General features: G+C 46.4%; 1 protein-coding gene across 3 annotated transcripts in view; it reads left to right on the forward strand.

Moving 5' to 3' along the window:
* STAG1 (STAG1 cohesin complex component) overlaps nt 1–23,290 on the forward strand; it is a 1,346,357-nt gene that overhangs the window by 325,048 nt on the left and 998,019 nt on the right. For all 3 annotated transcript variants that reach the window (XM_078665875.1, XM_078665876.1, XM_078665877.1), the window contains exon 3: nt 9,077–9,203. In XM_078665875.1, the coding sequence (XP_078522001.1) occupies nt 9,077–9,203 (127 nt within the window). The remainder of the gene's footprint in view (nt 1–9,076; nt 9,204–23,290) is intronic.

Genomic DNA, 23,290 nt, shown 5'->3' on the forward strand with positions numbered 1-23,290 from the left:
TGATGTTTCAAAGTGGTGAGCTCTAGATGAACCCATGCATTTGCCTAAGAGTGTGAACGCGGTGAGCGACCGCAATCTCCCCAACGGGGGAGGGGAGTTATACCTGCACGGTCTACTTAAGTAAAAAGCATTCTTTCATCGATAGGATTTCTTCTCATGTTTCCACTGCTAAGTACACTGGATCCAGGTGAGCATTGTAAATAAACCAAACACTGCATGTAACATAATTATCTGAAAAGAGATTACTTGTTGCTTAAAATATAATGTTTCATATATTTAAAGTCTTCAGCCACCAAAGAACCCTGTGACAACAACCTGTGCGTTGGGGGAAAGGCAAAAGTTATGTGTAGAGGCTGAAGCCTTTATAGACCGAGATGTTACGCCTTCAGGAACTTGCTATTTTTTTGACTAGACAAGCAGGAAAAGTTAACAATGTCACGGCTTACAATCACACATTTTTCTAAATGGACAAGTGTACATTTTACTCAACTCTTGAAATTTAACACATTGCACAGCTTCACATTTGTAAGATAATAATTCTAAAACTGAACACAGTCAAAACAAAACAAGCATTGGCATAGCCAATAGGTCTCGCCTTGGGGACCTTATAAGTGTTTAGCCAAGCAGAAGTTGATGTTGTTGCACCAAGGCATGCAGACAGTGCAAATCTATTGATGATGCCAATGCTTATTTTATAGGAAACACAAAGAATAACTGTGGGTCTAAGACGAAGGGAAAGCTATGGGTGTGTAGAGATGACTATGTGTATGTTTCCAAGTTTAAGCAAACTACAAGACATTTACCCTTTGTGAAAAAATGTCCATCAGTTACTCTTCCTGTACCGCCCAATTCATCATTTGGTCTACTTCACAGTAGGTAGTCCGTATTATACCATCTCCAAAGATATTACTAGGAGATGGTTAGTTTTGGTGGTGTTGTTATACAAGATGATTGGTGGATGTTGTTTGTTTGTAACTGAAAGCAGTGCATATGTGATTTGTGAAAAAGTGATAGAGAAATGTGCTTGTGGTAAAATTGGATAGTGTACGCAATATAACTTTATTCTGGAGTCGTGCACTTCCAACAATAAAAACAATAGAGTGCAAAAAAGTCAGATGGTTCAAACAAATAACTTCTGACTAGGTTATCTGGTCGAAATGTTTCTGCGGACATTTAAAGGTCCAGATTGGTACCTGCCGCTTCTTCAGGACCCATAAACTTAATTGCTACTGCTCTTACGTGATAAACTAAAAAACAAAAGTGAACAACAATGGTAGTTGTCACCTGTTCACTTCTGGTATCCCTCCTTGTTAGATGGAAGAGGTCCAGATGTCGAATCGCCATCACACACACACATAACAAACACAAGAACAAAATAGGATAACACACCATCATTAGTATGGGTTACCACTAAAATTGATGAATTATTGTTCTTATCATATAAGGTCAACTGACCTATATTTGTAACCTTTTTATCAAAGTGTCATAGGCTCACCTTAGATTCAAGGGGAACGTGTTTCTCCTCACCTGGCAAGCAGCTCAGGACAATGGAGCACCGCTCTAGAGTACAGAAAAATTAAATAGCTGTGATAAAATGTGTGACCACTCAGCAGTCAGAGACTCATAGGATCATAACAGGTAAACAAGTTAAAAAACAGGCCTGGTGTTCATTCTGCTGTATTGTAATAAATACATGGACCTGTTCTCTCTTAGACATGATTTGTAAATGGTGAACATCCCTGTCGGTAAGGGAACTAGTTATCAGAGAAGATACTGATGTTATAAAACATTTCTCCGCTATAGGCACTGCAAGGGTCAATGTAGGATTTACTAGTGCTTTTTTTATCAAGTCCGGCAAACTCAAACGGCTGTTACACACGACTAAAGTTGCACTGTCATTCATTATTTACGTGGAATTAGATCGCATGTATTTCATAAACTCGGCTCTGTGTTCAGACAATTAGTAGTGGCCCATGTTAGAAACTCGCGAACCGGCTCCGACAGTTTTTTAGTTGCTGCCGTTGTTAAGAGATTAGCGCGTTCGTTTGGGCTGGGCTCTGTATTCAAAGTCGTAAAAACGGCCTGCATTTAAAATGCGAGATCCAGTTTCCCTTTTATCGCTGCTGCCGTTGTTAGAAGACTTACGCGTTGTAACAGGATTAGCGCGTTTATAAAGGGAGGGCTCTGTTTTCCAATCCGCGGTGGCAGCCTATATTAAAAATGCGTGGTCAAGCTGCCCTCTATCACTGCTACCGTAACTAGATGACTTGCGCGCTTATTAGAGACAGAGTGCCTCGTCTCTCTCGCTTGGAAAGTCTAGCCCTTACCTGTCCGTCGGTACTCCTAGCAGCCTACTGGGGAGGTACCGCAGCAGGGGCTGGCTACTTCCTTATTGATTTCCACTCGATTCTAATTGGATGAGGCGGACCTCACCCTCCCAACGCTGAGAATCATGGGAGATGTAGTCCATGATTTGAGAGTTTTGGGCAGTGTTTTGAATTTGCACTTTTTTAGAGTTATATGGTTTAAATGAATGTAGTAAACCTATATATTTATTCTGAGCTAATTATCCACCCTTCTAAGATAAAGGAGATAACCAAGATTCTTGATTGTCATGGCGCACTTAAAACGTTGTTTGACCAAATTTATAACCAGCTACGTATGTATTAGAGAGGCAAAGGCCAAATGAATGGCGTATTAGATGTTTATCTATCTATAATCAGGTATCAGCAATTGGTTCAGTGAAATGTCACAGGGGAAAATATCCTGGGTCGGAGAAATGACAACATAGGTGTAGTGCAATGGGGTCAGGCTTCTCTTCGATATGATACATCCAGGAGGCTTACAAGGATGCTTGTGTTCCATTGCATTCTACTACAAGGGCAGCTGCTTTAGATCAATAGTTTCATAGTGACATCCAAGGGATGTCCTCATTAAGACCAGCCTTGTCACAGTTTAATTTGTACACCCACTTTTGCTGTATCATGAATAGATGTTTGGACACGTCAGTTATATGTGCTGGAATATTTGGTTGTTCCAGTACGGTCCATTCGAAGTCGGTTGGTTTGTGAACTTCTTCTATGAAATGATTCGTTAGTCTGGTCGCCTGCTTTTTGCACCTGATCGTGCTTTTATGTTCGGAAATTCTTGTTCTTATTTTCCGGGTAGTCATCCCGACGTACCTGAGTGAACAGGGACAGGTTATAAGATAAATCAGTTGACTGCTATTGCAATTTGTGAAGCGTCTTTGCTCCCAAGGGCGGCCAGTCCCTATATCAATTGTTGTAGAGCGTTTGGTCTGGGGGCATGCAGCACAATTCCCGCAGGGGTGATGCCCTGTTACCGGAGGCATGTTCCATAATGTGCCTACTCGATGGGCCTCTCTGGTTGGTATGTATCAATTGATCTCTTAGGCTAGTGCCTCGTTTGAAAGCAAAGAGAGGTTGTTCAAGAGAATCAGTTCCAGTGTTCAAGATCTTCCAGTGTTTCCGAATTATGTGCTGGATTGCATTTGATCTTGTGCTGAAAGTGTTAACACATGTCATTCTTTTACTCTTCTCCTTTGGAACAACTGGCTCTAGCAGGGCCTCTCGGTTATTAGCTGCTCTCTTTTTGGAGCGTTTGATGAGTTTTTTGGGGTAGTTCCTTTCCCCAAGTTGTTCTTCCAAATCCTTGGAATGTTTATTGAAATCATCTTTGTTTGAACAATTGCGCTGTATCCGTAGAAACTGCCCATATGGCAGATTGTCACGTAATGACTTGGGGTGGCAGCTGTTATAATATAACAGGGAATTGCGGGCCATAGGCTTTCAAAGGAGAAGAGTAGCTGGAGTCGAGCTGTCCCACGACGGATGTCGAGTGCTGCGGTGTCGGTATCCGGATTGGACCCAACAAGCCTTGGCAACAGCAACCCAAGCAGGAAGCAAAGATTGGCTTTCTTGCAGACCAACAAGGTCTGAGGGACTCACCCTTTGGAGGGGAGTCAGGGCACGTCTGGCGCAACCAAGGAAGCCCAAGAAACAAACGTTACCTTCATGGGGACCCACCAGTCGACGGACCAGGGATCGCGAAGGGGCTTCACGCAGAAATGCTAGAAGTGGGCTCACAGAACACTCGTGGAGTGTAGGCCCACAACCTTCGGTGCAGATGGTGCTCAGGGCTTGGACTACAAGTAGCCCAATGCACAACTTCGGCAAAGCTCGGGAAGTCGATGCACTAGCACATGTGCAAGGTGTCCAGGAGTTCTGGTTCCACCTCACTCGTGAGGGCTGCGGTTCTCAGCTTTGCTGTGATCTCGGGTCTGCCTCGGAGAAGTCTTGGAAGTTTGTGTTGTGCGTCGCAAATCCGGCGGGATCCTTGGAAATGCAGACCGGCAAGATGCTTCTTTGGTGCCTGTTTGAACAGGGGAGTCACTCCTTGACCCCAAGGGAGATTCTTCCGTCTTCTAGTCGAAATAGAATGTCGAAGTTCCAGGATATAGGTTGCAGAGTTTCGTCCAGGTGTAATCTAAAGTCTTAAGGACTGGGTTCCTATACTTATTCTAAGTTATGGGTTGGACTTACTCTAGGGTCCCACATATGGGAGGACCCAGGGTGGGGCTGGTTACACCCCTTCCCCTTTGTCCAGTTTCGCGCCAGAGCAGGGGCTGAGCGCCCCTGCAACCGGTTTGTACTGGGGTATGCACAGGGACACCAAGTGTGTCCCCACCACTGTCTGAAAAGCATTCTATGAATGCACCCACCCAGCCCCAACACACTAAAACGTGTCTGGGAGGTGGTTTCCAAAGTGTTTGAAACCAAACACGTCATGCTTCCATGCAGCCGTTCCAAAGTTAGCATTTACCGCGAGGTTATAATGCACTAAAGAGTATATGGTCTGGCTGTATCACGGAACAGCCTCAGAGAATACATTACGAAAGCTGCAGAGGGGCTAAGCTCATGCTTGGGCACCCTCTCACACAAAACCAAGTACTCTGCCTTCAGGATTGAGAAGGCCTGCCATAGGAGTGACTTATAGCTTTATATGTGTCAGTGATTAAAGGTAGATATAGGTAGCCTATATCTTAGTAAGGGGTGCACACCACCTTACCCAGGCTGCAGTAGCAGACCCGTGGTGCCATTTTGGAAGGCGTCCCAGGGGTGGCATAATACATGCTTCAGCCCCTGGTAGGCCCCTGGGGTACCTATGCCCTTGGTACCTAAGGTACCATATACTAGGGACTTACAAGGGTAACCCAGTAACCAATATGGGGTGTACCTAAAGTACATGCAATAAATTTAGAGAGGAAGCAGCTGGGCTGGGGTCCTGAATAGCAGGGCCCCAGCCAGACTAAAGTTGAATAACAGTGAAACACCAGCATAAGTGGGGGTAACCATAGTAAGCAGATCCTACTCTCCTACACCCCCCCCCCAACTGAGATCCCTTGTTTTGATGTCCCTTGTTTTGATGTCCCTTGTTTTGATGTCCCTTGTTTTGATGTCCCTTGTTTTGATGTCCCTTGTTTTGATGTCCCTTGTTTTGATGTCCCTTGTTTTGATGTCCCTTGTTTTGATGTCCCTTGTTTTGATGTCCCTTGTTTTGATGTCCCTTGTTTTACGTTCTATAGGCAGTGCTGCAGCTGGGTCTCTGTTCTTCCTCAGTCTTAGTCCTCTAGGATGTGTTGCAGCTGCTTCTTAGGTCCCAGTGGGGGAATTCCTTACTATTAGTCCTCTACACAGTGCTGCTGCTACTTCTCTCGTTCAGTCAGTAATTCCTTATTCTAATTCCTCTAGACAGGGCTCCTAGCTACTACTCTGGTCCCCCTGGTAAATCCTCATTCTAATGCCTCTAGACAGTGCTGCTAGCTGCTTCTCTGGTCTCATCGGTAAATCCTCATATTAAGTCCTCGACACAGTGCTGCAACTTCTTCTCTGGTCCCGTTGGTAATTCCCACATTTTAAGTCTTCTAGGCAATGCTGCAGCTGTGTCTGTGTTCCCAATGGTAATGCCTCATTCAAGTCCTCTAGACAGTGCTGCTACCTGCTCCTCTGAACTCCTTGGTAAAATTCTTATTCTAAGTCCTCTAGGCAGTGCTGCAGCCATGTCTCTGTTCCCCACTGTGAATTCCTTTTTCTTAGTTCTCTTGACAGTGCTGATAGCTGCTTCTCTGGTCCCGTCAGTAACTCCTCCATTTTAAGTCCTCTAGGCAGTGCTCCAGCTTTGTCTCTGTTCCCAGTGGTAATCCCTCATTCTAAGGCCTCCAGATAGTGCTGTCCACTGCTTCTCTGGTCTCATCGGTAATTCCCCCATTCTAAATCCTCCAGACAGTCATGTTAGCTGCTTCTCACGTCCTGTCGGTAACTCCTCCATTCGAAGCTCTCTAGACAGTGGTGCAGCTGCGTCTCTGTTCCCAGTGGTAATTCCTCATTCTTAGTCCTCTAGCTAGTGCTGCTAGCTGCTTCTACGTTCCTGTCGATAATTCCTCATTCTAAGTCTTCAAGATAGTGCTGCTATCTGCCACTCTTGTCCCTTCAGTAATTTCTCAATTTATTGTCTCTAGACAGCGCTGCTAGCTGATTCTCTGGTCTCATTTGTAAAACCTCATTCTAAGTCCTCTATTCAGTGCTGCAGCTGCTTCTCTGGTCCTGTCAGTAATTACCACATTCTAAGTCCTATAGGCATTGCTGCAACTGTGTCTCTGTTCCTAGTGTTAATTGCTCATTCTTAGTCCTCCACACAATTCTGCTAGCTGCTTCTCTGGTCACATTGGTAATTCATCATTCTAAGTCCTCTAGATAATGCTGCTAGCTGTTAATCCAGTCCGGTCTGTAATTTCTCATTCTTAGTCCTCTAGACAGTGCTCCTACCGGCTTCTCTGGTCCCGTAGATAATTCCTCATTCTAAGTCCTCTAGGCAGTGCTGCTGCTGTGTCTCTGTTCATACATCCACTACACACCAAAACACATAGGCAAAGGACACACCTATAGCTCTAACTCCAACAAATGCGAGACCTTTTGTATTGCAAATGTTGATCTTAATTCCAGTTGCTGATGAGCGAGTTTCTTCCGGTTTCACACTGATTCGGAAAGTCCTTGTGTTCTACTTTACTAAATGTGAATTTTAATATGCAGGAAAGATTGAAAGAAAGTGATCTAGGATCTAAGCTACAATGTTTGAGCTGTTTGCCAGGAAGTGGCAGTTGACATTTGAATGCCCTGAATGCATCTCGGTAGTGCCCCTTTTGAAAGGCAGTTTTTAGTTGTGTAATATCTTGATGGAATCTCGCTAATCCCTTGAGTTGGATGGCTTTCTGTTTACCTATGCTAATAGGAGGGTAGTGCTTGACGATTCCTGCCTCTTTGCCCTGAATTAAATCTTTCAGAACCCAACTACTGATGCTCATAGGGAGTGTTTTGGTATTACTGACTGTTAAACTGTAACAGCAAACAAATGATGGACGGAATGCTGACTATGCAAACATTCTCCCCCAGGCAAAAGATCTGGGTTAAATCCATTGTTCTTCTGCCCACTACGCCACCCCAGTTTGGATCCAGCCATATGCAAATCAGTCTTGACCCTGTGCCCCATGAAAACAGTCCAGACCGAACTGTCAGGCCAGGTCCTCCCTGGACCGTTAAACTGTAGCCACAAAATACATGGACATCTTAAATTTCATTGCAAGGTCAGGATTGTTCCAAACCTTCAGCTTAATTCTTACCTAGTGCTTCAACTATGTCTGACTACCCTTCATGGCCAAAAGTGAACCGACTATTTTAAACCTTTAATGGTTTAGAGGATTTTCAGTTTTTTCACCTTTATGGCGCAAACTGAGCAGTGTATATGACCTCATGGAACCTCGGTTTTCTTAATCCTTTGAACACCCTACTGGAAAAGCAAGTTTCGCTATTCACCGTTGCCCTGCCAAAAATAGTTTAGGGGTTTTCCCCGTTTTCCATAATTTTCTTACTTTTTCAGGCTTGGTGTTATTTCCTATAGGAGCCCTTATTCGCACGTTAACGACGGTTCTTAATGACATTAAGTGGGAAATCACATTTCACTTTCTTATTTTTCTGACTTTTCTTGTGGTTATTGGCAGTTTCTTTACCTATATTGTTTATTACGGTTGGAAATTAAATTTGTTGCTGGAACCCTGCACCTCTCCGCATTTACTAAGAATAAGCTTTAGACTCACTTTAGCTGTGAATGAGCATCATATTGTTGTATGAGCTTGGCAGACGTTGTTCGTAGATTTCTAATAGCTGGTCTCGGCATGTAAGCAAAAATACTACACAATGAATTTGCTCACTATAAGATTGTTGTATGGTGTTAGATAATAGGTGGTAGGTGGACGTTGAGTGTTTTGATGACTGTCTGTGGTGTCTGGCATGATGCGGTCTATTGGGATGGGTGTGATACGGAATATTTAGGAGTGTTGACTGGTGTCGGGGGATGCCATAGACTACTTAGAGCGGGTCAGTGGCACAGAGACTCTTGGAGGCATAATTCAAGATTTCAAGAGGGCATCATGAATCCTAAGCGTTTGTAGTTTGTGAGTTGTATTCAAGAAATGCTTTATCCAAAACAGAAAAAGAAGGGCGGCAGGACTTGAATGATAACCAGTGTCTTTAGCAGATGATGGCCTCAACGTGCTCTTTAACGCTGTTACAGATGAACAGTGGCATGCAGAACATGTAGATCGCCACATGGCATTTGGTTTCCCTTGGTAAAAGCAACCAGATGAAACCCGAAACAGCTGATGTCTTACCGTAGTCTAATAATTCTTGCTTACCAATCCTATTTGCCCGAATGTTGCTTCAAATAGTTGCTTTCATCCATGACACCATGTTCGAGTCGGGTGAAAAAGTGCTGCTACGTTAACCTTTGGCTACCCAAATCGAGCAAAAAACAAGCATAGTCTTTAACCCAGAAGCTTAGCTCAATCAAGCTAAAAAAAGAACAGTTTTTTAAAATAAAATAATTTTGACATTGTAAATGGTTTGGGGTTTTTCTCACTCTAGCTCATGAGACAGATTTATGTGTTTGGTGGGCAGTGGTACGATGTTTTCCGTTATTTTCAAAGTTTTCTTGCACTTTACAGGGATGCTACAAATGAAACTGCTACATCAATAATTGAAGGTGCCCCGTCATTGATTGAAGCTGTTAATCAACTTGAAGAGCCTGAAATTAAAGTAAAAAGGAAGAGAGGTCGTCCTGGCAGACCTCCAGTGAGTACAAATTATCTAAAATGTATTCTGTAATTTTGCGTATCCTCATTTTCACAGCTAAATGATCATGTGTGTACCAGCTGGTCTCAAAGCAGCATGACTTTTTCTCAGGGAAGGGCATGGCCTTATAAACCGGCTCTGTTCAATTTTAGGTCTCTGTTTTGCATGTGGAATTTTTTGGATGTGACATATTACAAAAAAGTATTAGACAACCAGATCAGTCTAGTCTTGGCAAACAAAATCTTTTGTTTCTCAAGCATATTCATTGGTCATAAAATTAATACAAAAATAGAAATGCTCCTATGTAAATGTGGCGCAAATGTTTAGGGTGGGGGGGGGGGGGGATACGGCTGTAAAAAATTACCCCTTGCAAAAAAAACAAAAAAAAAAGGTTCTAGCAAAGTCAGCAGCTTTCTTCTTGGCAAGCATTGAATGTTGCCAATTTTTTGCAAACCTGTGCAAGGGAAGGTGTGGCTTTACAGATAGGGCAGCCAACTTTAAAGCTAGAGAACGAGGTTGGAGTCTGGCGGGAGGCTCAAACATCCTGTGTTTCTAGACAATCAATCAAACATTTGCAAAGCGCGCTACGCTCCCTGAGGGTCTGAAGGGGGGGGGGGGGGGAGCTACTGATCAAACAGCCAGGTCTTGAGTCTCCTGAAGGTCAGCAGGTCCTGCGTCTGTCGCAGGTGGATGGGAAGGGTGTTCCTTGTCTTGGCAGCGAGGTGGGAGAAGGATCTGCCGCCGGTGGTTGTTTTCTGCAGATTTGTGGCACGGTGGCGAGGGCGAAGTCGGCGGAGCGGAGCTGGCGGTTTGGGGTGTAGAAGGTGAGTCGCTTGTTGAGGTATGCTGGTGCGACGTTGTGGAGTGCTCTGTCAGCGTGGGTGAGGAGCTTGAAGGTGATCCTCTTGTTGACGGGAAGCCAGTGCAGGTCCTTCAGGTGGGCGGTGATGTGGCTGTGGCGGGGGATGTCGAGGGTGAGGCATGCGGGAGCGTTTTGTATGCGTTTGAGTCTCTTCTGGAATTTGCCAGTGGTGCCTGCGTAGAGGGTGTTGCCATAGTCCAGCCTGCTGCTGACGACGGCCAGGGTGACCGTCTTTCTGGTTTCAATGGGGATCCATCTGTAGATCTTGTGGAGCATGCAGAGGGTGTTGGAGAAGGAGGAGGAGACTGCGTTGGCTTGTTGGGTCATTGACCGAGAAGAGTTCGGGATGAACCCCAGGTTGTGTGGGTGGCTGGTGGGTGTTGGCGCAGTTCCCAGCGAGGTTGGTCTCCAGGAGTCATCCCAGGCGGAAGGGGTGGAGGGTAGGATGAGGACCTCCGTCTTGTCCGAGTTCAGTTTGAAGCAGCTGCTCTTCATCCATTCGGCGACGGCCTTCATCCCTGCGTGGAAGTTGGTGGCGGGGTCTTTGGTGAGGGACAGGATCAGCTGGGTGTCATCGGCGTATGAGACTATATCTCCCCATGCCTAAAAAAATGAATGTCCTTCTGTAATGCAACTTGTGCTCATGCAAAGCGCTCAGATACCTTAGTCTATTTATTGCTATATAAAGCTAGAAAAAAAAAGAAAACCCCAAAATGTACTTCCGATGGGTATTCCTAACCCCAGTTTCAAACCTTGGGAATATTCCCTCAGGTGTCAGACTGGATCTAGATCCATTGAAAGCAGTTCTCCTTTGTGCCAGCAGGTCATGCGGTTCCGTATTAACGACATTCTGATCTAAAGGAGACTTCTAACCTCAGATTCCTTACCTTCGAATTATCCCCAGTCAGACTGGAGTCTCTACCAGATAACGCATTACTGAAGGTAAGTAACTTGTTCCTTCAGAGTTTGAGCAGAGCCACATATAAGCACTCCCCACGCGCACAGTCATCCTTATTATTTCCATGACTTCAGACGCTGATATGCATCTTCTCCTTGGTCTTTTGACCATTCATTTTTCTCAAATTATCTTGTGTGCAAGGAAAAGGTCACCTCTTAAAATGACCAAGTTTAGAACTTGCAGGTACTGTCGCAAACAGATGTCTTTCACCAATCCTGACAGTCTGTTTGTGATGTCTGGGGTCTGAGCTCAGCTCCAGGGCCCGACTGCACCTAAATGAACCCGGACGCCATATGGGACTGTGAGGCCAAATGTCACCAAACACAAGAAGACACTACACAGTGACCGTTTAAGTTGAATGGAAGGTCATGTTCCCATGGCAGATTATCTTGGTTGAAGTCTTCAAGTAAATCAAAGAAACAATATTATAAGTGTAAGCGAGAATTTGGCCCCTTCCGTCACACTTAAACTCCAGAGAGGATGCAAAGGAGTCAACATGTCCTTCCAGTTTCGATTCTGATCGCCATCGAAGCTGATTCCAAGCTTGGTCCCGAACACCCTAAATTTCCAGGTCAGTCCGTGATGTCCCCTAAAGTAGAGGCCTTCAGAGAGGTCATGCTATGTATATTTGGCACTTCCCTGGCTTCTACTTGTGCTGTTGGAACCAAGAACCCAGAGGGGCCTCCAGTCAGAATTCCACCAGTGGATCCGAAATGCCTTTGGTGTTGACCCAGCTCCAGTTCCGACCCCATCCTCTGCCCTATTTACATTCACAGTGATGCCAGAAGAAGATGTGTACATCCTAGGGTTCTCTCCAACTCTGGACAGAGTCCACCAATACTTCGACAAAGGTAGAATCTGGCCTGCTAACTCTAGGCAATCCTTCAGATTGTGCTACCTTGCATTTACCACCTGGTAGGCTCCACACTTTGTACAATCTGTTTGCACTGACTCTGACAGTGATAAGTATGATTGAGACAACCTAGTTCCTCAGTATGATAAGGGAAACTGGTATGAAGAACTTCAGGATGCCAGTCGGTTGGATACTCTCTGGATTCTGGCCTTGTGCCCCCACCCCCCTGAACTGCCATGAAAGAAAGCACCCCTTTGGCTATTATACGAATGATGGCAGAAGTCCTAGATTCAGAGCACCCACAATAGAAATTAAGACTAATGCATCAGCGGAAGTACTTCCACCTGGTCAGGCTCCCACAGAGCCACTGTTAACATCTAATGAGATCCCTACAGATAAACTTTTGGTAACTTGGTCAAAACCATGTCACAGGATTGGACATAACAGGAAGTGCATGCCTTTTTGGCCAAATGGACCAAAGAAAGGGTTCCTGTGTTGGAAGTAGGAACTGCAAATTACTCCTGCTACCTCCTTGTATCAAAGGACGGAGGCCTTGGTCCTACCCTAGATGTTTGCCATCCTAATGCTTTCCTGTGGAAGGACTAATTGAAGATGCTTATGCTATCTCAGACTCCGTCTACCCTAGACTCCTGGATGGGGGTGTTTGACATCCAGAACACGTACTTCCTTATCCCTGTCCTACAGGCCCTACCTGTGGTTCATAGTGGGCCAGGAGCCTTTTCAGTTCACTGTACTCTTGTTTGGCCTCTCCAGTGCCCCGCTAGTGTTCAGTGAACTGATCGTGGTGTAAATATTCTGACGTAATACTAGGATAGTTTTTTGAGAAGGTGGGTTGGTATATGCTGTCCACTAATTAAAGTGGGCACCTTGTACCAGTCCACACGACCCTTACGATGTATGAGGTCAAAGATAACCTTATTGAAAGCTATCCTAGGGGCAGCTATGGAGAGCAGTCTTCAGGCTAAATGAATGTAAGGCAGCTTGTTTTACCAGAATATTACCTCCTAAATGACTAAATGAAAGGAGAACCACACGTTGTTTATATAAAAATGTGTATTTATTAATCTAACACTCTCTACTAGTCTCTGTGAGACTAGGGCATAAAGCACACAATACTGAATCAAGAGAACATTCGTAAATAGCACAATACACAGCGGGCTCCGGGGGAGACTGAACCATATACCAACAAAATGGTATAACAACACCGACTTGACTAGACACAGGGCCTAGGGCACGTAGAATCGCTGGGAGCCCAAGGAACCACCCAGAGGAGTGACACCGGGAGCCCATGGAGGACGGGTGCAGTGAGGAAACGGACGTGTGCTCTGTACAACTCTATGGGAAAGTTGCGGTTGGAAAATTACAAGTTAAGGACACTTCGAAGAGGACTTTGAGTAAACCCTTTGGAACATAGGAGGTTCTAAGCCACAGCAGGAGCAAATGGCTCCTCGAACTGGTTTGAGCTGGACTATGCACAGGGACACCAAATGTGCCCCAGTGCCAACTTTCTGGCACTCTGAGTGCACCCACCCAGCCCCAATATACTAAATACTGTCTGGGAGGTGGTTACACCTCCCTGTGATAGGCTGCCTTTTGCCATGCCTTCCTCTGTGCAAGCTTGGCTCGGCAGCAGGAGAGCAGAATCGTGTCTGTGGTTGGCAGCATCCACTTTGTGCTGTCCAGCTCGAGAAAGCTGGTACCGGGTATACCGGTGACCCACATATGTCCCTTTAGAAGGGTGGAATAATACCTCTCACACCAGTTACTGGTGTTGAGGTATGATTCCAAGGTGTTTGACACAAAACACGACATGTTTCTAAGCAGCTGTTTTAAAGTTATCATTTACCGCGAGATTATAATGCACTTAAACATATATGTCTGGCTGCATCACAGACAACCCCGGACAATGGTCTCTGAAGGCTACAGAGAGGCTCTGCTCATGCTTTTTGTACCGCTCTACTCATGCAGGGGCACCCTCGCACGTAAAACCCAGCACCCTGCCTTCAGGATTGTTGAGGCCTGCCATAGGGGTGACTAAAAATTCCAAGCTACAGCATTTTCAGGAAACAGCTGAAAGCTTTTCTGTTTTAGCAAATTCGCCTGAATCTATCCCTACTTCCCAACCTCAGTAAAATCAGCCTAATCAGCGCCGTGATGCCCCAGGGTGATTTGAGCGCTTTATCAACGTTTAAAAAAATCGGTATTTAAGTGTAGCGATTTAGATAGATATAGTGAACCTATAGCTCAGTAAGTGGTGCAAGCACCATCTTACACAGTCTGCAGTAGCAGGCCTGTCATGTCAATTTGGATGGCCTCTCATGGGTGGCATAATACGTGCTTCAGCCCATGGGAGGCCACTGGGGTACCTATGCCCTGGGTACATGGTGTACCATATACTAAGGACTGATAAGGGTACCCCAGAATCCAATCTGAAGTGTACTTAAAGTACATGCATATCAATTTACAGGAGAAAGCAGATATGCTGGGGTCCTGGATAGCAGGATCCCAGCCAGACTAGGCCAAAAACAGTGCGACATCAGCAAAAAGTGGGGGTAACCATAAGCAGCAGATACTACTTTCCTACATAGGTAACCAGTAGTCACCTGGCTTAAAGCTAAGTCAGGCCTGGCCTGAACACTATATGATTGTATGCACCGATACATGACCAGAATAATGTACGATTGTAAAATTGAGCTGCCTCTACGTGCAAGAATATCACAATGCTGTATGAACAGAGTGCATTATAACTGGATGAAAATGAATAAAAGTTGTTTTAAAAAAATAACGTGGTAGTCTTGTTCAGCACACCTCCGGCCGTCCGGACTACCAGTCTTCTCTTACCTCAATGACTGGCTGCTAAAGGCAGGCTTGCTCCAGGTAGTCGTCAACCACTTCCAGACCACAGTGAACCTGCTAACATTGTTGAGGTTCACTATCAAAGTGCCGAAGTCACACAGGACTCCTTCTCAAATTCATCTGAACAATCCTGGATACAGTGCAATCTCAGTGCACATGAATCTGAGGCTGTTGGTTCTGTTATCTTCCTATATCCTGCTGGCCACACCTACCAGCTGGCAAATATGGGCTGTGCAGTAGGACCTCAAATCCCAGTTTGCATGGCATCCGATGGATTTAGGGGATCGTATCAATTTCAAAAGGATACTGCAACAGATTGGCAGTGGTGGCTACTGGTCCTTGATTTGGCCAGTTGTAGGCTCTTCTCTACCACAGTCAGAGCTGACAGTGGACACATAGGGACTACTAATGGGTTGGGAAGACCATATGGTAGAGGTGGAGATAAGAGGCCTCTATTATCTGAAGGAGACTCAGCTCCACATTAATCTTTTTGACTTGAGGGTGATTCGTGTAGTTTTAATGGCCTTTCTAGCTACAGTCAAAGGAAGGCTGGTGGAGGTGCTCATGGACACCACCACAGCTATGTGGTACTGCAACAAACCTAGTGGGGTTGCAGTCTTCGGCCCTGTGTCAGCAGACTCTGCTTTACTGGAAGATGCTAGACCACCCAGAAATTTCTCTCCTGGTAAATCACCAGGAAGTATCTTTAAACACCAGGGAGGATGAACTCAGCCGCAGGCACTTAAACTTTCCTAAACGACAGTTACTGCTGGAGTTGAGGCATGCTGTCTTCCAGCAATGGGACAACGCTGTCCTGATCTCTTTTCCACTGTTGATATTGTATAATGTCGGCGCTCTTGGACGATTCAGTTTGCAAAGCAGCTCTCTTGGAAACACCTTCCATCTAGAGATTAGCTCTGGCCTCCTGTGTGGCTTGCTGCCCAAAGTTCTGAAGGTCAGAAATGACCGGCCCAAGTCTTCCGAATAGCACCAGAGTTTGCCAGGTGAGTACAGTACCTGGAACACCTAGGCATGAGCATCTTTGCTCTGATCAATCTGCTGCTTCATGTTTGTTTATGCTTGTTTTTTGCGATTTTTATAGCGCACAACTACCCGGGGGTGTCTCGGCGCTCAGTATACAGAACGATAGCTATGGAAGAAATTAGTGTGAAAAAAAACAGGTTTTTAATTTCTTTCTAAAGCTGATGAGCGTAGGGGCCGTTTTGATGTAAAGGGGTAGTGCGTTCCAAAGTTTGGCTGTGGAAATCGTGAAGCATCTGTCACCCCAGTTGGCCCTTTTTGTTCGTGGAACTTCGAGCAGATGAGCTGAGGAAGAGCGAAGCGTTCTTGAATTTTCAAGCGGGCAGAGGGCGTTTTTAAGAAATTGTGGGCCTAAGTTGTTGATGGCTTTATAGGCAATGCACAGTGCCTTAAATTTTGTACTGCTCCTGACTGGGAGCCAGTGCAGTTGTTGAATATACGGGGAGATGGAAGTGAACTTAGGAATACCTAGTAAGATTCTGGCTGAGGCATTCTGGACTAGCTGTAGCCTGTTAAGGACTTTTTCCTGGGAGTTCAGAAGAAGTGCGTTACAGTAGTCTGTTTTGGAAAAGACCAAAGGGCTAATTCATGATATTGTGTTGCAGCAGGAGGTCATAATTCTGCACGCCAGCCTGCACAATTTGTATCTCTTTGAGCTTCAACAGTTGACCTCCCCCTGATGGAAGTGACATTACCTTGGCAACTGGTTGTCCCTCCACAAAATCAGTGTATGGCAGTCGTTTGGATGAGTTTGTGGTCTGGCTGCACTAGACAGACTTTTCAGACAACTTTGTTTGTGATGGATGTTTTGTTGTGTGTTCTCTCCCTCACCCAGCAAGTACTTGTTTTGGGAACTGTACTAATCTGCACTTTTGCCTTTGCCGGATCAGCCTGCTATTTAAATCACTTGTTGTGATGAGATTTTGGAAAGGCTTGCAACATTTGTTTCTGCCGAAACTCTTTTGTGATGCCTCATAAGAAGTTGAACTTCTCACTTTTTTGTTCTGCACCCAATTTGAGCCACTACACAGTTGTCCTTTAGGATTTCTGTTGTTGAAGACTGCCTTTCTTATCCCTGTAACTTCAGCTAGACTTGTGACTGAACTACAGGGTCTTTGTCAAGCCACGTTTTACTACTTTCTTCCCAGATAAGTTGGTATTGAGGACCCAAGCTTCTCCCTAAAGTGATCTCTCCTTTTCATATCGGGTGGTCTATAACCCTTCTTGCTTTCTTTGCTGCTCCTCATCCCACTATAGAGGAAAAGAAACTCTGTAGTGTTGACTCTAAGGGCACTATAGGTTCTCTAGCAAGGGTACTAAGGCACATCATATACACTATCCGCTCTTTGTAGGGTTTTCGAAGAGCAAAGTTGGGTAAGTCAGTGCTAAAATATACCAACTGTTCTCTGTATAAAGATCTGCTACGCACTGGTGAAGAAATTAGCCCAAGGAGGCTTGCAAACTCACTCCACTAGTGACCGTGCTGGTAGCATGGAAATAGCAAACCGAATGCCTGTGCTGGACATTAGTTGGGCGGCAATCTGGGTGTAGGTACACACATTCTCAAAGCACTACTGCCTCTACAGTCGGGTCTGTAGAGAGGGGATTTTGCACACTCATTCTGCTCAACCTTTTGTTCTGAAAAAGTTCAGACTCCCTACGTTTGGTTGGTACTGATAGGGACTATATTCACAAGGTGAGAAATGTACATTTTAGCGCAGGGATGCCCCGTTGCTGGGGCTGCCATGCGCTTTATAAATATGCTTAACATAACATTTAGAAGTACCACTAAGAAGAACATTTGTTCGGTAACAATCTTTCTGGTGTATAATATAATTTGATATTCCTCACTGACCCTACTGCTCCCCCATTTGTAAACAGTAATCAATCTAAATCACTTTATGTTGGCCACGAGGGACATAAGTGCAATCGTTTACAATAAATGTAATGTGAAACATAATTAAAATCAGTCATCACATAGATCAAACAAAAAGCCATTACCCCATGCTTTTATAGTGGTAGGTGGAATTAAAACGTGAATGACACTTAAGCATACTAAGAGAAGAGGAGGGCAGCTCAAAAGCCCCTCTGTGTAAGTATATATATATATATATATATATATGGGAAAGACAGACACTTTTGGATGCAGATCTTTCATTCATTAACAGACATGTGGCATTTATGTTCAGGTATATTGATGATCTATTATTTATTTGGCGTGGGACTGAGGATGAAGCGCAGGATTTTGTGAACTTGCTTAATGTTAATGACATGAATTTACAGTTCACTAGTCACATCACCAAATCCTCTGTCATGTTCCTAGATGTGGAGATTTTTGTGAATGAGAATTCTCTTAACACCAGACTACACAGGAAAAGCACGGCGGGCAATTCAGTACTACATGCAGATAGTAACCATCCGGCCCACCTGATCCGCAGCATCCCCTATGGGGAGATGTTGCGGATCAGGAGAATCTGTAGTAGGGAGACTGACTGCCTTAAAGCACAGCAGGAATGCAGATCAAGGTTTATTGAAAGGGGTTACAGCCCCAAAGTCATTGACAGTGCGACCAGAAGGGCCAACGCACAAAGTAGAGCACAGGCATTGGTGACCAGAGACAGAACCAGAGACATTCCCATTGATGAGCAGCCCTTGAGACTTATTCTCACTTTTAGTGACCAGCATCAGGCCATCAGGAAGATTATAACCAGGAATTGGCTTCTAATCAAGAACGATCCAGTCTTGGGAGAGAAACTATCACGCTCCCCCAATCTGACATTTAGAAAAGCCAATTCAATGAGTAACACATTGGTCTCGAGTAGCCCGGAAAGGAAATCCTCCTCAGACTGGCTCGCTAAAAGCAAGGGATTCATCAAATGTTCAACGTGCAAGGCATGTAAGCAGGGCATTAATAAGACCGAGTACCATAGCCCATTCCACAGTACACCGAGGAAAATAGACAAAAAACTTACATGTAAATCAGAATATGCAGTATACGTATTAGAGTGCACTTGCGGTTTGAAATACGTAGGGAGCACTAGACCCCAGTGTCACAAGAGAATTCCCCAACACCTACGGGCCATTAAAAATGGGGATGAATCATACCCCGTGGCTCGTCACTTCTCTGCAGTACATAAAAAAAAACTCTGACTTGTTGAAATTTTACATTATTGATTGCATTTTACCCCTGAGACGTGGTGGAGATAGAAATGCCAAATTGAGGAGGTTGGAAACAAAATATATCCTTGAGATGGATACTAAGAGCCCTAGTGGGTTGAATTCAACAGAAGATTTTTATACATTTTTGTAAATCAACGTTCGAGGCATGTGGGCTGCTAAATTCATATCTTAGCATTAGATCGCCGCCTAGTGTTGGGTCCGGATGATCGCACATTGTTGTCCTGGAAGAGTCTTCGAAGTATCCTGAGATAGGTGGCTCCTCCCCTGGACTACAGTGCGCATGGGCATCGGCTCCACCCCCAGATTGTTTTTTTCCGCCATTGGGTTCGGATGCGGTCTCGACGTCTCTCTGTCGGAACCGAGAAAAACTAACTTTTTAAGGCCAAAAGGCCTTGTATTCTTTGCGTCGGTATTGTTTGCGCACGGTCTCGAGTTCTTCCGTCTCTTGGAGTCGGAATCAGCGGAGTACGTTCACTCTTCGGACATCGAGGCCTTCTCATCGCGACACGACCGCAACTTTCCAGCATGGAGCGGAGTCCGTTTAAGTACTGTCCGCTCTGTGGGTCCAAATACCCACATATAGACGTGCACCCGGTCTGTAACAAATGCCTTTCACCAGACCATAACGAAGACAACTGCATGGCCTGCGCACGATTCAGGTCAAAGAAGACACTCAAGCTTCGGCGCGCGGTGCGCCTTGAGGCCAGACAAGCGGCCCCGGATCCAGAAAACATCTTCGGCGACCAAGAAGAGGAGGACCAGAGCCATCATCTTCAAATCTCCCCGCCCGAGACGGAGGTCGAGGCAGATCCAGAAGACGGAGTCGTGGGTCAAGGCCTTGAATACGTCGACGAGGTAGGGGACGTCGAAGAGATTTATGGGGCCGCGGAAGATAGCTCAGGGGACGAGCTATGCCCCGAAGGTTACGAACATCACGATCGGGTCACGGGATCGCCTGTCGGCCTTACCCAAGACCCCGTACCGCACCACGGCCCCGCCTTCAGGCCCGGCCACGGACATACTTGCTGCGCAGCCCGTATCGAAACCGAAACCTGCGGTATCGACTACACCTAAAATGGCCGACCCAAAATCGAAACCGAAACTTATGGATCCGAGCGTCCCTAAGATGGCGGCCGTACCACCAAAACCGACTAAACCCGCTGCTTCATCGACTCCGTCGGCCTCCGGTCCACAGAAGTCGAAGAAATCTGTCGATTCCACAGTATCGAAATCGGCGCCAGAGGAGGGATCCTCTAAGAAGGGTGGTCGGCACAGGTCAACCGCTGCGACGCCGTCAAAGCCCGCCAAAGCCAGCGACACGGCTCCGGTTCCGACTGGGACTTCGTTAGTCGGACGCGTGGTGGAGACGGAGCCGACAAAATCACACGGATCGAAGGCTGGCACATCTGCGCATCGGTCCAAGGACTCTGGGTCGGCGGCTGCGGCATCATCGTACAAAACTCAGAAGGGCCAACAGGACGTCGGATCCGAGGGCAAGGCCAAGACCTCCTCGTCGGCGCCAAAGGCCACTGTAAGTGACGCGTCCCCCATCGCCTCTTCACTACAGAGAATCAGGGAGAAGGCCTCTGCTACGTCGGCTCCGATGCCATCGCCACAGAAGCCGATGGACATTCCGGTGAAGCCTGCGGGTAAACTTCTCTTCCTTCTGCCGCCGAAAGAGGCGCCAAAGGCCTTTTCAACAAAATCGACGCCAAAGAAGTCGGATTCTTCAACGGCAGGGGCACTTTCAAGTCGGGTACTCGACTCAGAAGAGGATTCTGAGCGTTTTATCGACGCTGACACGGGCAAATTGACCCTTTACAAAAGGAGGATCACTTCACAGCCAGTGGACTCCTATGTCATCCCCCTGAAGAAGAAAAGGCTTCCTCAGGACGCTTCAGGCCTCGTGGAACCTATCCAGCCTCCTCCAAGAAGGAGCCCAACTCCTTCCCCAGAACACTCTGAGGGTGAGGGATATGATGAAGATGACCAATACACTTTCCCCATCAATGAACCAGATGCACAGCCGGATTCATATGATGACATTGGTAACCAAGGCACCCAAGATGTGGGGCAAGACCCACAGCCTTTCAGTGCACGTGCATCCCCAACAGAAGATTCTGCAGGTTTTCATGCACTCCTTGAAAGGGCAGCTGCTAATCATGATGTGGACATGCATGCTGACCCAGTAGAAGAAGACTTCCTATTTGACACTTTTTCAGTCTCTGAAAGGACAGTAAAGACACTGCCTATGCTCAAAGGGGTCCTCAAACATGCTGCGGACATCTTTAAAGAACCTACCAGGGCGAGAGTGGTCAATCCACGTATCGAAAAAAAGTACAGACCAGCACCTGCAGACCCTGCATACATTCGGGGACAGTTGCCGCTTGACACCCTGGTGGTCGCAAATGCCCGCAAAAGGGCCAACTCCCAAACAACGGGTGAAGCTCCTCCCCCGGATAAGGAGTCCAAAGTGCTAGAGGCAGGAGGCAAAAGAGTAGCTGCACAGGCTGCCAACTTTTGGCGTATTGCAAATACACAGGCACTCTTGGCACGCTATGATAGGGCGCATTACGACACCCTAGAGCGGGTTTTGGAACACCTGCCTTCGCAGTTTCAAGAGGGCACCAAACTGCTTATAGAAGAGGGAAAACTGATCTCCAACGCAGCCATAAAGTGTGCACTTGATGCCGCAGACACAGCAGCTAGGGCCATTAACACTAGCGTCATGCTGAGACGACAGGCGTGGCTCCGCATATTGGGGTTTAAACCTGACATACAAACAACCATACTTAATCAGCCAGTCAATCCTGATACTGTTTGGTCCAGATGTTGACACCACCCTTGAAAAGATTAAAAAAGACACCGAAACTGCTAAGTCTATGGGGGCCCTACAATCACAACAGTTTCGTGGCAATAATTTTCGTCGCTCAGGTGCACGTGGAGTCACCAGAGGACAGATGGGTCAACAATCACAATTCTCTAGAGGTGGAGCACAATCCTCGTACCCCAAACAGAACAAGGGGGGTTACCGAGGAAACAGCACCAGAGGACGCGGCAGAGGGAACAACAACTCCCGCTCCTCTGCCCCAAGCAAACAGTGACTCTCTGTCACTGCCCCCCGACCACTTAACACCTGTCGGGGGGAGACTACAGCAGTTCCTGCCCGTCTGGAGAAACATCACCACAGACAGGTGGGTGCGACAACTTGTACAGTACGGTTATTGTCTAGAGTTAAAATCCACTCCACCCAACATTCCACCAAGGCAACGGCCTATGTCCGCAGAGCACTTGCACTTATTGCAGCAGGAGGTAGTGGTGATGCTGCAAAAAGGCGCAATCGAGCTCGTGCCAGTAGAGGAGGAAGGCACAGGGGTATATTCCCTGTACTTCCTTATTCCAAAGAAGGACGGATCTCTCAGACCCATTCTAGATCTACGTCCCCTCAACCTGTATATACTGTCAGAACATTTCCATATGCTCACACTGCAACAGATTCTTCCCTTGTTAAACCAAGGGGACTTCTTAGCAACCTTGGACCTCAAGGATGCTTATTTCCACATACCACTACACCCGTCCCACAGAAAATACCTCAGGTTCACTATCCAAGGCAGACATTATCAGTTCAAGGTCCTACCCTTCGGAGTGACCACAGCCCCGAGAGTGTTTACCAAGTGTCTAGCGACAGTAGCAGCGCACCTCAGGAGGCAGAACATCCATGTCTACCCCTACCTGGACGACTGGCTCGTTCAAGCCAAGTCGGAACAACAGTGCGCCGCGGACATGTCGACTACCATTCACCTCCTTCACGATCTAGGTTTCTCGTTGAACTACCCAAAGTCGCATCTCCAGCCGGCACATGTCCGGCAGTTTCTAGGTGCGACAATCAATACCCTGACGGCCATGGCTCAACCAAACCAAGTCAGGATAGACAGCATGCAGTCTCTCATCCAGAAGTTCAGACCACAACACTCACTCCCAGCGAGAGTGTTCATGCAGTTGATAGGCATGATGGCCTCCTGCATCTTCATAGTCCCTCACGCACGGTTGCATATGCGCCCGCTCCAGGAGTGCTTAGCAAATCAGTGGACACAGGCTCAGGGCCAATTAACAGACCTAGTGTTGGTTACCAGTCGGGCATACGACTCTCTGCATTGGTGGACTCCACACAACCTTTGCAAGGGCCGACTGTTCCAGGAGCCAGTGCCACAGATTACCCTGACAACGGACGCATCTCTCCAGGGATGGGGAGCTCATCTGCTCACTTACACAGTGCAGGGACTATGGACGACGCAGCAACAGAAGATGCACATCAA

Source organism: Lissotriton helveticus, chromosome 11, assembly GCF_964261635.1.
Source record: "Lissotriton helveticus chromosome 11, aLisHel1.1, whole genome shotgun sequence".
NCBI classification, from domain to species: Eukaryota; Metazoa; Chordata; class Amphibia; order Caudata; family Salamandridae; genus Lissotriton; species Lissotriton helveticus.